This window comes from Eptesicus fuscus, chromosome 15 (genome assembly GCF_027574615.1).
Source record: "Eptesicus fuscus isolate TK198812 chromosome 15, DD_ASM_mEF_20220401, whole genome shotgun sequence".
In the NCBI taxonomy this organism is placed as follows: domain Eukaryota; kingdom Metazoa; phylum Chordata; class Mammalia; order Chiroptera; family Vespertilionidae; genus Eptesicus; species Eptesicus fuscus.
The window spans coordinates 67,892,877-67,908,854 of record NC_072487.1 but is presented as its reverse complement, the minus strand read 5'-3'; the positions used below and the strand labels follow the sequence as shown (position 1 = coordinate 67,908,854).

The following is a 15,978-nucleotide window of genomic DNA, read 5'->3' as shown; positions in this document are numbered from 1 at the left end:
GTTAATCTGGGATGGAAAACAAGTCATTTATTGTAGACTAGAGAAGGGAGCTTCTAGGATGGTTATGTTAGCCCCATTCTTGATGCTATTTCATTTCCCTAGTTTTATCTTTCTTTTTTCACCTACTTTAAAAATTATCCTCATGTTTGATGCTATGCTATGAGCTGCTTTACATTATTTCCAAAGTGACTGCTAGGTTTCAAATCCTGATTTCTCCACATAACCGCTGTGGAGCCTAGGGAATTAATTGTCCTTATGACCTGAGAGTAATGCCCACCTCACTGCCTGGCAAGAAAGAAATAAGATCATGCATAAGGCAATTAGTACCGTGAATGCACTCCATACATTTTAGTTGTCATTATCATAACAGCAATTGTTATTAAAGCAGGCTATAAATAAATACATATATGCATACCTGTCAGCTCTGCCTGAGGGTGGGGGAGGGGAGAGCAGCACAGAGGCAGGGAGTCTGTAGCAGAAAGTTCAGAGATAATGAAAGCTTCTCCAGGTGAAAAGATGGGGACAAGCTGTTTGGGGAAGGAGAGCAGCAGGAACAAAGTCGTCACAGGGACAGGGAAGGGGAGTGTGGGCCATCTCGGGGAAGTGTGGGCAGGCCCATATGGCAGGGCAGCAGGTGGAGGCCCGAAGGGTTCTCTGTCTCCATGGGTTCCAAATCCAAGGTTAGTTCATTCATCCTCTGACTCTCAAACAACACTGTGGACCAGAATCATTTGGAGACTTGTTTTTAAAATGCAGTCAGTCCCAAGCCTTGAACCGCAGAGATTTGGATTTATTAGATGCAAGGTGGCCCCAAAGAATGTGCCTTTTTAAAGAGTTCCCACAGTGGCCCTGGGCAGCGGTCCCCAGTGTTCGCATTCTCCCTGTTCCACACCATTCCCCATCTTCCTGCTGCAGCCACACACATGCACACACATATAGTTACATGCACACACACGGACATGCACGCACTTGTACACACACACCACTCTCTCTCCCTCCCTCCTTATCTTCTTCCTCCTTCCTCCCACCTTACCCCCAACTCTGTCCATGGGTCAAAGATGAGCCACAAATTTTCTGAAGGGCCTTTCCGATCTTGTCTCCATCCCTCAATTCTTCTTGTCAGCCCTATTCCTGCCAGTGAAATACAGACTCAGGACACCTACAGTGAACACAAGAGTTACTTTAATCTTATGGCTCCTGCTATTGCAAGTACCTGGGCAGTTTCTCCACGTAATTCCTAAGGGGAGGTTAGAACTTGGAAGATCCAGAAAGTGGTGGGGTGGTGGAATGTGGTGCCAGCAAAGAGATGCTCCCTCCTAGAACCAAACCCATCTGACCCGTCTCCCTGTCTCCACAGAGAATCGTCTGCACGGCTGGCCTCAAGTGGTACCCTCACCCTGCTGTGATCCACTGTGTCAAAGGCTGTGAGGTGAGTCCCCAGAAATGACCCTACTGTTACTATTGTTATTGTGTTAATCATGGCTACCATTTACTGTGCCTGCTAAATGTTGTAAATATCCCTTTAACTGGCCTCCTAGCCAGAAATCAGTAATCCTATTGTACTGCTGGTGGAATTGAGGCACAGAGATATCAACAAACATACTCAAAAATATGTTTACTGGGTAACAGAACCAGGATCCTGAGCTGGGTTGTTCTGCCTCCTAACCCTGCATTTAGCATAATAGTGCATGTCTGAGTGAGGGTGGCAGGGAGACTGTATTGATTTAGCATCTGTAATATGCTGGGATTTTACCAGCATGTTCACACTTAACCTTCACAGAACCATGTGAGGCAGGTGTTTTCCATTCCTACTTTATGGTGAGCATCTTACAGGTCATGTCCTTCTGCCATATGTGTGTCACTGATTTGCTCTTCAACCCCTTAGACCCAGCCACTGAGCTGAAATATGGTAAATGGATAAAAGAACCAGGATGCTCTCTGACCCTTCAACTCGGAGTCACAGCCATGCCCTGGGACTTGGCACCATGGGGCTCTGACTCTGTGTATCAGGGACAAGCTTGGGGAGGGCAGAGTACTGGGGTGTCACCTGTGCTCTCAGGAGGTGCTTTTCGTAAAATTAGAAGATGCGTCTGTGCGCCCCATGCCCCGTGGTTCTGCTCAGCTGGTGGTGAAGAGAGACCCCAAATCCCATCCAGGTGGATGTCCAAATCTCTGTGGTCCCCCAGAGCCCACTCAGGAAAAGGCAGCTGGAAAGGACTGGACTGTGCTCTAGAAAACGTTATATTCGATGAAATTCTTACAATTCCAGAACCAGAAATGCTCTTCTAGGTGACCTAAACCTGACCTTTTAATCTAAAGATGGGGGAGCGGAGACCTAGATGGTGGGTGGTTGGCTAAATTGTGATAGAATGCCCCACCTGGAAGGGTGCTTAGTGTGTCTCATCCTGTTCATTTCTTGTATAAACTGGACATTGTGGTCCTGAGAGGGGATGGACTGGCCCAAGGTGGCCCAGCATAACACACAGAGCCAGACATGAGCCCAGGGCTCCTGACTTCCAGGTGGGTGCTCTATCTTCCTCAGTAGGTCACCTCCTACTCCTGAACCATCCCCTGCCCTGTGTCACAAGACAGTCCCCTGAGTCATGCATTTTTGTCTATGTATTCGCTAGGGACCTCCTGTGGCATCTTCTCAGGGCACCTGGCACTGGAGCCTTTAAGAACCCCATTCTCCCAAGAGTCAGCAAGGGACAGCAACACCAAGGCCACGGCCATGTGGTTGTTGCTTCCTCCCATCTCCCTGGATCAGTCCAGCATTTCGGGCAAAGGGAGCTTGGGTTACCTGGGCACGCATCCTGCTGAATCGGCAGTCTGGGCCACCAGTGTGACAGCGGAATTCGATCCCTCTTTGACTCAGCACTGGGGCCTGTGAGACCCTCACCTGTCAGGCTCCGAGCCCTACCAGTGATGCTTATCGCCCTTGCCCTGGCAGGTGCCCCTCGCCTCCTTTCTTCCTGTGCCAATAGTTGGCCTCTTGTCTGGGACTGAGAAGGATGCTTAGAAAAGGCTGGGTCTAGGGAGGGGCCATCCACCTGGAGGGTGTAGAGGTAGCCAAGATCCAGAAAGGGTTTGAGACACTGCACCCCCAGCCCTCTACCTCAAGCTGTGTCCGAAGTGGTCATTCACTCGCTCAGTCATCATAGCCCCACTGAGTGCCTATTATGTGCCCGACATGGCTCTTGGTTCTGAGAATAAAATGATCTCAGCCAAGTGAGAACAGTCACTGTGCTCCCCTGATTCGCCCGTGGAGTCTTCTTGCCCTCCATCTATCTGTGCATCCATTCAGCCATGTGTGCCTCCATCGTCCATCATTTTACTAAACAAACACTCAAGGAACACATATAAAGTTTTGATAAAGTTTTGCTCAAATTTCCAGGCATTTTTTCTGGGAAATAGGGGCAATACCAATGGATTACACACACTCCTGTACATAAGGAACTCACAGTATAGTAAAGGAACAGACAGGAAACTGCAGAGCAGAAGGTCTTGGGGGTGTCAGGGAAGGCATTTTAGAGGGACCATGTTGGAGCTGGGTCTTGAAGAACGAATTGCTTCCATTGTTAGAAGTAGCAGCATGAGAAATACCAGACAGGAGAAAGCTCTAAGTAGCAGATCTTTGCACATGCCCCTTTCTCTGGAATTCTCCCTTCTCCATCCCTATCTGATTAACTCCCACTCATCTCCCAGTCTCAGCCAAAACGTCCTTTCCTCAGGGACACCTTCACAAAGCTCGCTGATGAGGCCAACTCCTTTGACTCTACTGAAAAGGTCTCATGGACCTTTCTCCCATACTCCTCTCCATGTTGACATTGGCCAGTTAGATGTGTGGTTACTTGGGCAGTTCACACTCCGTTTCCTAATATATTTGCATATATTTTATTATAAATTATTTTTAAATTACCTCCTACCAATAAAAGTGGGGCAAGGGGACTCAATTTTGCTTATCATTTCTTAAAGTAAAATGAGCCCCCTACTTTAGGAAGATATAAGTGGTCTGGCTTTGCATTCCCCAGTATACAGGAGTGTGTCTCCCAGGGCAACCATACTTTTAATTGGGAAAAACTTGGCTACATAAGACTCTTTATAAATGTAGAAGTGTTAACTTGTCCTAGGGGGTGTTGGGATCTGAAGCCAGGAAGAGGTTTGGGAGAAGATGAGAGACGGCTAAATGATTACAGACCTATGCCGGCCACCCGCCCCCCCCCTCGCTTTAGGATGCTAACAAGGCACCTTTTCTTCCTGCCTCTCTTCTCCTATAGCCCTTCATGGGAGACAATTACTGTGATGCCATCAACAACAGAGCCTTCTGCAACTACGATGGTGGGGACTGCTGCACGTCCACGGTGAAGACCAAAAAGGTAGGCAGTACCCTCCTCCCCAGCAGTCCAGCTTACTAGGCCAGGATGCCCCTTACCTGTTGGACAACCTATTGTTCTAGTTGTGCCAGCGCTTGCCTACTAGCTGTATTGTATTGTATTGTATTGTATTGTATTGTATTGTATTGTATTGTATCATACTGGCTTGTGCTTTTTATTCTTTTAGCCAGTAGTGGAGCTAATGTCATGTGTTTGGACCCTGAGCAAGGTTTGGAGGTTCATGGATGATTTTTGCAGATGTGGTCCCTTACCCTGAAAGCTTAGACAAGTGACAGTGTAATACATACTTTTAAAGGGAAGGACAGAGTGCTGAGGAGCCTCAGGTAAGAGGTGGAGAAGGCTCTGCAGGAGGCTCGGCATTCAATGCTGCATTTTGAGGGTTGAGGGGAAGAAGTGGGGGTAGTGACCAGGGAAATGGGGTCAGAGACAGAGACTGCCATGAAAAGTCCTGCAGAGAACATGCCCTTCTAGGGTGATGGCTAAGGTTGAGGGGAAGAGAGAAGACGGGACACTCTCAACAAGGTCTGTCATGGCCCTTGAGCATCATAACCCCTCTTGTTGTTCACACCGGTACAATGAGTCTTGGTTGTGATTCTCTTCTTTGTGCATCAGGAGTGATTCAAGTGTTTATAGTAAAACTGAAACATTGGGCTGAGGTGCATATCAATCACTCACAGAGGATGGAAATGCCCACCTTCCTCCTGGCCAGAGCTGGGACCAGAGTTTGGGCCCAGCCAAGAGCTGGGAGAATGGTGGTCGACCTGGGCCACTGAGTTGAGAATTATTTGTGTGATCATTGAGAGAATGGGAAATGATCTCTGTTTTTATACTCATCTACAATCTGAGCTGAAAAATCACCTGATATCAGATATCATTTGATCTACTTGTTCTTTCTTCCTTTTCCACCCATCTTATACATCAATTTTGGCTTTTTGTGTGTTAAAAAGGCTCCCTTCTTCCACTTTAAACTGTCCTTCCTGTTAGCCAAGGCTATGGAATGCAGGTGGCCAGGCTTCCTTCCTGCAGGGAGATGCAGTTTCATTGTGCATGTCTGGGAACCAGCACGGCCTGAGCCCTGCGCACGCAGCAGGCACGGCGCCTCCCTGGCGAAGCTCACGGCCTGTGAAGGCCAGGCGACATTAGGTAGTGAGGAACACGACATGCATTTAATCACCTGGTGGGAGAGGCAGTAAAGGAGAGGTACGGGATCTCACGGAGAACAGTGTACCTGTCAGCATCTCCCTGAGGAGGTGATGTTTGTGTTGAGACCTGGACTGGGAGTGTTGGGCTGAGGGTGAACAGGTTGGGGCAGGATGGACAGGCTGTGAGAATTGTGTGTGGCATGTGGATTGGAGCCTGGAGGCGTCTCTTACTGTGCACATGGCTCAGCCTTAGTGATCAGCTATTAGGAAGAGAGTGGGGCTTTCTTCAGATGCGAGATTCCTGGAGGTCTTTCTTCTGGAGAAGAAAGGGGTCCCAAATTAAATTCGTTCTTCCTCTCTCAGTTTGAAACTCTAACTTCTTGAAAACTTTCTACTTTTTCTTGTAAATACCCATCTACTCCCTGCAATAAACTGGCTTCTAGAGATGAGAGGTGGAGAAAATATATAAGAAGATAAAATACCCCTAAGTGAGCTGCCGAATATGCCAGACACGGTCAGACACTTGTCCTCCATCACCTTCTTTAACCCTCATTTCAGCCCGGCAGGCTGCTATTCGCCCCATCGCACAGGTGAGCCAGTTTTGGCTCCGAGTACCTGCGGGACTCGCTTGAGTTCACTTGGCCATGAGCGCCGAGGCTCCCATTCCAACCCCGTTCTGTCTGACTCACAAGCCCAGCTTTCTCCCGCATGGGCTGAGTCTCCAAAGAGGAAAGCAGGTGGAGATAGGGCCGTGTCCTCAGAGCACCCGGGCATGACCTTCTCAGTTCCGGTTGCAGACAGTTCACTGTCAATCCAGACTGCCGTGGAACCTTGGGTGTGGGACCCTCCCCTTGGCAAGGTGAAAGCTGCTTTTCCCAGCAGCAAAGACAGGGTGGAGAGTAGCGGAGGCTCCCAGCCTTGCCAATCATCCCTGACGCCCCAGACAGGAGTTTCCCCGAGTGGAAAAACGTCCTGGTTTCTGTCTCCAGTTTCCACAGCAGGAAGCCTCCGAGAGCAGGAGAGGGGCCAGATTCCTTCCTCTCCTCCCCTCCCCACCCTTACCTGGTGGTCCCACCTGAACTCTTGGCCCCAGGGAATATCAGGGGACATTCCCTGACCATAAGCACCCAGACTGGCACTCAGAAACTCGTGGAATGGGCAGACTTGCTTCCTGCACCTTTCCAAGTACAGCAATGCCATTAATTGAGCACACGTATGTGTTTGGCCATGGGTTGGAATCTCTGTGCCTTAGACCCCAGGACCACTCAACCACATAAGACAGCTGAGGCTCGGAGAGGTGGGATCATCTGTACAAGGTGACAGAACTTGTTAGGATTTCGCCTTTCCCAACTACAAACAAATAATGTAGCTGCTATTTATCGAGAGCTTGCTATTTGCCAAGTATGGCGCTAACTGCTTTCACATGTGTCATTTCATTTCGTTGGCACAGTGGCCCGTTGTAGGTATTGCTTTTGTGTCCTCACTTTACAGATAATGCAGCTCAGGTTTAGGAGGGTTAAGGCCATGCAGCCAGAAAGTGGTAGAGCTGAGATGCGACCCCAGTGACTCCTCACCACACAGCCCTGCCTCTGCACCCAGTCTGGACCTCTCGCTGCTCTGGGATTGCACTTGTCCTTCCCCTGGTGGGTGGGCTTCTCACTTCTCAGTCCTCCTGGACTGAGTCCAGGGTATGAACTTTGGGCTCAGGGTTCAGCGCTCAGCACCTTCTCCCAGACTTCCTTCTCGCCAACTCTCCACCTAACCCTCTCCCCGGTCCCCAGGGCTGGGGCCTCCCAGTCACTTGGCCCAGAAGGATGTCTGTCTGCTCCCTCCATCCTTCCTCCCTTGTTTGTCTCTGCAGACACCAGCTGTTTCCCACATCTGCCTTGTGTGACCTGGGCCCGGCTGACAGACAAGAGCAAGACAGTGCAGGAAACTCGGTCTGACAGGGGTGACCAGTTTCTCACCCAGACACCTGTCTGCAACGCGAGGCAGACAGGAAGGGGCGGGACTCAGCTTCCCAGTGTGTCAGTGTATTATTTTCCTGGTGGAGCCTAAAGTCTCCAATACAGAGCAGATTTCCAGAGCAGTTGCTTCAGCAGTTTCCCCTCATAACAACAGCAACAAGTATTCCTTTATAATTGCAGTCATTCTAAGTAAGCACATGTGGGGCCATAACAGAGGAGGGGAAATCACCTTACTGCATCAGGCGCACCCAGGCTGCCTAAGGAGTGGTGGCCTGGGACCAGCATCCTGGTCACGTTTCTGGCAACTATGAGACTGACTCTAGAAGATGCCTGGGAAGGGGGGTGCAGTCCCAGGCTGCCACTTCGCTCTGTGCCCTTGGGCAGGCTGGTTCACCCTAGCTTTTTATTTCTTGATATTTGGATTAGATTCGTGTCTCAGTATATTCGACATGGCCTCCTGCAATGGTCATTGAGCAAGAACTTGAAGGTTACCAGAGAGTGAAAAGTTGTTAACTCTAGAAAACATGTCTTTGCACAGGATGGCATGCTCAGCTGATGACATTACATGTAGGCTTGCCAGATATATTTGCTAAATCTAAGTGAAGAGAAAATGCTATACTGTGATAGAGCCCATGGTCTAAGGAGGCTAGTGATTCCATCAAACATGGGAAGACCATCAAAATCATTAGGTGGAAAGCAGTTTTCTTAGCAGAGTGGCCAAGATAAAGGGTTGGACATTGGGTGTGAGAGTCAGGGATGTACATCAAGGGCCTTTACATCTTGGCTTAGCAACCAGAACAATCCTTAAAACAAGTCAGATCGTGCCACACCTCTGTGCCAAGCCCTGCAATGTCTTCCCACTTTACTCCAAGTAAAACCAGTTCTCCCAATGGCCTTGAAGGCCCACCTGCACTGCCCACCCCCATTACCTCCCTGATCTCACTCCCCACTACCAGTGCCCCCTTCACTTGACCTCAGCCCTCTGGACTCCTTGACAGGCCAGGCATTCTCCTGCCTTATGGTTGTGATGGTTGTTTCTTTGGCTGAGAACCTTCTTCTCCATTCCTCCTCATGACTCCCCCTCACCTCCTGCAGGTATTTTTGCCTGAGTGCCATGTTCTCAAGGAGCCCCGCCCTGGCCACCCACCTTCTATCACCCTGGCACTCCCAGACCTATTTGCTTTGGCTTCCACTCCTTTTTCCTTCCGTGACACTTGGCACATCGGCACATACTACAAAACATATGCATTATTGATTATCTGGTAACCCCTGCCCTTCTTGCTGCTAGAATGAAAGGGTATGCATTTGATTTGATTCCTGACGAACCCCAGGTTCTGATGCTGTGTGATAACACTGGGCTAGGCCATGAGCAAGATGGACTGGGTTCAGCCACGCTGAGCTCGCGCCTTGTGGGCTGGTGGTGGGCACTGAGAATATAGTCCCTGCTCCGGAGACACCGCAGGTGAGGGGAATCGGTAAGCTTCCAGAGAGGAAAACACCAGAGCAGACAGGAAAGGTGCAGGAGGGTGATGACCAGACACGAGGATGAGCGAGAAGGGGGCTTCTGGCCACGGGCACGGTCTGTGCAAAGACCCAGACGTAGGAGAGAGCACTAAGGGAAGTATGGTTCCCTGCATGTGGTGGGAGCACAGGGCAAGCAGGAAATGGGCAAAACATGAGCCTAGAGGGATGAGCAAGACTGATATTGGCCAAGCCAGGGAATTTGAGTTTTATCCGGAGAGCCGTGGGGTAGTCAATGATTTTAAGCACTGAACCAGCCTAGAAGGCTCTAGAAGGCTTCCTGGAAGAGGCGACTGATGTGCCTAGCTTGGAAGGTTTGTAAGGATAACAGGCGGCAAATGGCTAAGCAGATTAGACTAATACCCCTGTCCAAAAATCACTGGCTCCTGGAACGCTATGATTTCTTCATCTGGGGTGTAGGTCTGACTTTTTCATGTGATGAATTAGACACTCATTTCAGCTTTTCCATCCTGAAAAGTTAGTATCGTCACAACTATTGTCAATACCATTATCACTAACATTATCACCACATCATCAACACTACCACTAATACCAAGATCACCAGCACCATCATCATTGAGCGCATAGTACTTGCCATGCACTATGCTAAATGCTTTACCTGAATTTTATACCTTATCCAAAATACTTCTGTGTGGCAGGACTGCTATGACCTCCATTTTACAGACAGAGCCACTGAGGCCCCCCGAGGGGAAGTCGCTTGTTTGATGACATACACTCAGTCAGTAAGAGGGTGAGAAATCAAACCCATGTCTCCTTTGGATCTAGGCTGGTGCTTTTCTCTGCTTTATCACACTTTTCCTCCATGTTATCCTCCGCTTATTCACATTGAAACCAACCTCTGTAGTCACGGACTGTTCCATGCCCTCCGCCAGGCACGAATCCATGCTGCTAACCCCAAGGAGCTTGCAGGGGAGTCCTCAGACTCAACATCTCCCCATAGTCTCCTTGGTCTCCTTAAGTCTTTCCATCAACACTATGAATGTCCTGACACCCAGAGTGGCCACGTGACCTGCCCAAGTCCCACAGTGGGCGGTGGACAGACAGGGCTGGCTGACCTTTAGTCCCGGGCGCCTCTCAATCCTCCGACTGCACACTCTCCGCTGGGGACCTCCCTGCGGAGTCTGAGTCCAAATTCAGCCCCTGCCTGTCTCCCCGCTCAGAGGAGACCTGCGGCCAGGGCCTGTGGTACACTTGCTCGGCCTGCATTGAGGTGCCAGCCCAGAGGAAGAAACCCCTGTGCCTGAGCGACATCCTCAGCCCAGAGGGGAAAGGAGAGAATCCTGGCCTTTAGTCATTGACCTGGGCTTGTTGACAGAATGCCAGAGTGGGTGGCCTGGCCACATGGCACTAGGTATCCCAGTTGGCACTGGCCACTGCGGGGCTTGTGCTATAGGTGGGAGGCTATGTGGGGGAGAAGGCGGAAGCTACTGGGGGAGACAGGGACCTGGGGCTTCTGCTGAGTGCTGACTTTGTCAGGACAAGACTCAGGATGCCCCAGTTTCTTTCTCTGTGAAAAGGGGACCCTGACTCCCACTCTGCCTGCCATTTGGGGGACAGGAGGGAGGAATGATTGCAAACAGGGATGCAGAACCCAGGCTACCTGCCAGCCAGTGACTCACCTCTTGCATCTCAGTTTCCTCCGTGCTGTGGAACAGGGATGGTCAGAATAGCTGCCTCAGTAGGGCTGTTGGGAAGGGTGAGTGCGATAGTGTACATTGTGTTGACTGAGGGCCGGGCATGTAAGGGAGAAGGGGCTGTTGTCTATCTAGCAAAGCAGTAGTCAGCCGGCCACGTGGTGAGGCAGGCACCTCGTCCTGACTCACTCGCTGAAAACTCTCAGTGTTTGAGTGGGTTTGGAATACTGCATCATCTACTAATTGACAGGCTGTGAAGCCCAGGGTGGGTGGGTTTTGTTGTAAACATTCTGAGGCTTCTACTTTCTCATCTGTACGATGGGCAGCTAATAACAACAGCCTCGTGAGGTGGTGCCATGCTAGCACGTGGCAATAATCTGCAAGTGGAAGGCCCCCAGGAAATGCTAACATGCATGTGTGTGCGCGCGCTCGTGTGTGTGTGTGTGTGTGTGTGTGTGTAAAGTGGTGTTCACTGCTGTGAACCTGTACAAACATTTGAGTGCATGCATGTGTGTAAAGTGTTCACTGCTGTGGACTTGCACACATGGGCTTTCCCAGTCTCATCCAGGTCAGGCCCAGGAGCACCTGGGAGGGTGGAGGCCTGGCCACCGCCTCCCTTCTCTTTCCAGGTATAGGCCCTTGATCAGGAGGGCACTTGTGCAGAGAGGAGAGCTCAGGACAGGCAGTTCCCACAGAGGTGAGCGAAAGGCAGGAGGAGGGGACAAGGCACTGGGCGTCTGCCCTGGGCACCTGCAAGCTGGTTTGGAGGCAACAGTATTTCATTACTCCTTCCCAGAATCCTGCGAGGTATTTATGAAGACCCTCATCTTACAGATGGGGGGATGGGTGAGTCCACAGGGTGCCAACGACTCGCCAAAGCCACACAGTGCCCACCCCAAGCTGGGCTTGTCTGCTTCCGAACTCCTTGGAGGGCTCGGTAAATGCAGCTGCAGTTCAGCATGTGGTGGAGACCAGGAGCTGCCTGCCTGCAGACCTGCCCCTGAGAACAAACCTTCTAGACACGGCTGTGTTCTGTGTGGGGTTCCTTCCTTAGGTGCCAGACACATATCTTTAGGAAAATGCTGAAATGGCCTGGGCTGACCCGGGAGGAGAGAGAATGGTCACTCACACCCACAGAGCCAGGGTGACCAGACCAGCCTGAGAAACCAACTGGAGGCAGGGTCCTGGCACCTGATGGCTGAGGAGAAGCTGGTGGAACTGGGGGTGGCAGGAAGGGGAGCACGCAAGGAGCGTGTGCAGAATGTGCATCTCTAGGTACTTTCTGCCCAGGGGTTGCCTTCTATCTTTCTCAGACTGAGGACTTTCAGAGAGACAGAAAGGTACAAATCATTAAAATCCAATCTTAACTAACATAAGACTGGGAAACAGAAGCTCAGGGAAGGGCAGGGACTTGTGCCAAGTCGCCCAGGAAGTGAGGGCAAGAGCAGAGGCTGCCTGGCCTGTGTGCTGCCTGGATATTCATCCGTGCATCCATCTGTCCCTCCAGCCCTGGGATCACCTGATCTCTGTATATAAAGACTCAGTTCAAAGCAGACATGGTCCCTGCCTTGACTGAGCTGGCGTCCAAGTGAAAAGTGCTTCAGTACAAGGAGCATGGAGACAGGGTGCTGGGAGATGGGATGCAGGTGAAGGTACCATTGGCCAGGCCAGTGAGGGAGGAGATGAGACCTGCAGAGTGGGTGAGCTGCCGGGGAGAGAGCCGGGTGGAGGACCATTAATGGCTAAAGACTTAGAAGTGGGAAAGCACTCGGAGTACTTGAGGAAACAGTCCATAAATAAACAAGCCGCAGGGAGTGTGGGGAAGAAGGGGGCCAGGTGAGGTCTAAGAAGCGTGTGGAGAGCGGGTCCTGCAAGGCCTTGACCTCGTGGTAAGGACTTTTGAGTCTTACTTGAGACAGTATCTATTGAGTTTTTGCTGTGTGAGGAGAGGCAGGATGCATGAGAGAGAAATCGGACTGAAACGGTCCCTCGTGGGTCGTAGCGCCCGCTGGGAAAGAGTTACGGAGGAATTGTGCAGGAGATATTAGAGGTAACTGGAGCATTGTAACGTTAGGATGTGGGCAAGGGCAGCAGAAGGGGACAGATAAAGGGATGGGTGAGTCGAGGACAAAGAGGCTGCCCAAGTCTGGGAGGCGGGAGAGGGGGGACAATAGGCAGGAAAGGTGTCACAGACGGTGAAATTGGAGCTGGTGGGAAATCTGAGTCAGCACATGTGTATTTAGCATTGAGCATCTTCCGAGTGTTAGGCCATGTGCTGGGGCATTTGCATATTTCTTCTTGTTTGATCCTCACAACCATGTGAAATATGATGCTTTTTTAATCGCACTCTTACAGATGTAGAAACTCAGGGTTATGGCAGTGAAGGCTTTTCCCCAAATTGCTCAGCAAGAATGGGGTGGTGAGGATGCCCACCCAGGCCTCTTAGCTCCCATGATGGAACTCTCCCCACTCACCGTCAGTTAGACTTGGACTTGGCTCTGCCTCAGTTTCGCCACTCGGACTAGAGGGTTTTCTCCATGTCTTTTCCCATTCTAACACTCTGTGCTTTTCCTGGAGGTGAAGAGGTTGTGGGGGAATATTCTAGATTGGAAGGCACAACCTCCATCAGGGCATGGAGGTTGGGAAGAAAAGGTGCTAAGCAGGGAACAGCAGGGAGTTGTGAGCAGAAAGACACTGCATGGGAGAGGCAGCTGTGAGAAGGCTCCCCCAGCACCAAGCACCTGTGGGTTTCAGTTGAATAGGGAAACAGGTCCTCTGGCTGTGGGTGCAGAGGAGTCAGGGAGGAGAAATAGAACATACACTCATCACTCATTCTATGGATTAGGCCTTGGAAAACAAGAATGAACGGGACTGACATGGCTCCTGACTCACCGAGTAAGAGAGAGAAGGAAAGCTATATATGTGCATAAATAGGTATATGGCTAAACTCTGAGCATATGTCAAGCACTGTGTGATAGGTGGTTCTTGTCACTTACTTCACTCATCCCTCACCACAGCCTCAGGGACACGTACGCCTTCACTGTTTCCATTTAGTGAATGAGTTACCTAAGACGCAGAGAAATTGTCACAAGCCCCAGGTCACACTGTTAGATGACAGAGCTGCTGGGGCTGATACCCCAATCTTTCTGCTCATCCCTACATTTGGACATGGAGAGAGGTTTGGAGAAAGGGAGGGAGGATGGGCCAAGAGGCAGAGAGAAAAGAGTTATCAACACAGAATGAGTCCACAACCTAGAGAGTCAGAGCTCTCCGAGGCTCTGTGAGCATTTGGAGACCCTGCCCAGGCAGGAGGCGAATGAGGTCACTAAATCCATCTGCGCAGATGGGGGACCCTCTGGGGAAAGTGTGATGTGAATGCCATGATGCAATGAGGTGAAATCTGCTTGGCTCCGTTAGCCCAGCTTGGGCTCAGGCAGGGGCTGCACGGTGCTCTTAGGAAAGACCGATCCTGGCTGATGGGGAGGACGTTCGCTTGGCTGGGCTGTCTCTGTTTCTAGAAAGGAAGGCGGCCCAAGGTCACAGAGCACGTGAGGAGATGGAGCGGGAACTGACACTAGGGCTTCTCACTGTTTCTTTTTAAAAAAAAATTTCAAATCATTATTTCTTATTTTCCCCAGGTGTGTAATATCTACATATAGCAAACCATTGTATGCCTCTCACTTGTCTTTTGCTAAAATCTGTTCCCTAGGTCCCTCAACCAAATGTTATGCAAAATCTGTGTGAAATGTCCCCCACAGGATCTCAGGTGCCCTAGCTCTGAGCTTGCTGAGAGGAGCTTTGGTGGCTTGCATCCTGCCTCCCAAAATGGAAGTGCCCAATCCGTGCAGAGAACTGTGTTTTCTTTTTTTTTTCTTTCCGATTCCGGTCAAGGGCATGTACCTTGGTTGCAGGCACGAGAGCTGTGTTTTCTTAAAAGACACTCTCACGTCCTTTATCGCACCGATCACCTTGACAGTCCTACCAGATATTCCATTGCACATTCTCTGAAAGCTCTGGGAGAGTGCATTACAGTTCTTCACCCACGATTTCATTCAGCCCAAGAGGTCATAGTGCAAGGCAGTCTCATATCACTTCTATAGCTAAGCGCCTGAGGGTGAAGGAGAGGTGGCTCGTCCTACTGGAAATACACGATTTGCCACTTACTACTTTGGGGGAATGCCTGCCCGTTTCTGAGCCATCGTTTCTCCACCTGTGAAATGGTGACTGTTTTTGTTCCTGTCTTACAGAGTTGCCAAAGGGTTCAGTGTTTCCGTATTTGCAAAGTATTTTGCACATTGCCTGACCCATGGTAAATGCCAACGAAAGGGAAAGCTGCTAGGATAACAACCCAGGTGATTCCGATACAAGCTATCATAGGGGCTAGAAGGAAGCAAAGTCAAGACTCGAACTTGAATCTGCTGTCCCCCCAATCCAGCGGTTGTCCCCTGACCTGCCTCTCTGAAAAGTATTCCTTGAGACCCAAACACCTGGTTCACCTCCCCTCTCTTTCTCTCCACAGGTCACCCCCTTCCCCATGTCCTGTGACCTACAAGGTGACTGTGCTTGTCGGGACCCCCAGGCCCGAGAGCACAGCCGGAAAGACCTCCGGGGATACAGCCACGGCTAAGGAAGGACAAGGAGTTAAGAATTCCCACGCCAGGACCCGCATCCCTTTGGTATTGATTTCACAGTCAGCTGCTCCACGGAATGGCCTCTCCACACCAGGGATCCTTAGCATCCAACCGGTCTGCCTTTAATTTCACCCAGGAAGGACTCATAGTGGGGGCGCACGAAGCAAGTCTCACCATGTTGAGTAATGGCATGGAATCCCACCCCACAATCTTAGATGGATCACATGCACAGCATGCAGTCCCAGAGCCTCCTAAAACTCTAACCATTTGTCACACGACCGCAGCGAGAAACATGCTCTGTGCCCAGGAGTGTGCACATCTGTGGTTAGTACACATGCATGCATACACACCCATACAAACATCTGTGTGAGGGCAGTTTTGGAGACTGAGCAGAGAGAGACTGGAACAAAGTCAATCTTTCCTTTCCCAAGCTCCCAGCCAACACTGTCCTTGGGAGAAAGAGAGTTGCAGAAACTGCTAAGACCGAGTATTGAGATGCCAAGATAGGTCACACCCTGAGGCTTGGAATATGTAGGACATGCGCAATGGTACAGTCCTTTGGGATCGGAAGTGAAATGGTCTCTCATCACCTACCTTCTAGGAAAGTAGGGCCCAGGGAGAAGTAAAGAATCCAAAGTGTACGAAGCCCCCCGGTTCTTCCTGCTGCC

General features: G+C 50.5%; 1 protein-coding gene across 1 annotated transcript in view; it reads left to right on the top strand.

The window, feature by feature from the left end:
• Positions 1-15,674, top strand: part of PAPPA (pappalysin 1) — a 218,523-nt gene extending 202,849 nt beyond the window's left edge. Inside the window, exons 20-22 of the mRNA XM_028161419.2 lie at positions 1,358-1,429; positions 4,278-4,376; positions 15,199-15,674. Of these exons, the coding sequence (XP_028017220.2) occupies positions 1,358-1,429; positions 4,278-4,376; positions 15,199-15,306 (279 nt within the window). The 3' untranslated portion in view covers positions 15,307-15,674. The remainder of the gene's footprint in view (positions 1-1,357; positions 1,430-4,277; positions 4,377-15,198) is intronic.
• The last annotated feature ends 304 nt before the right edge of the window (positions 15,675-15,978 follow it).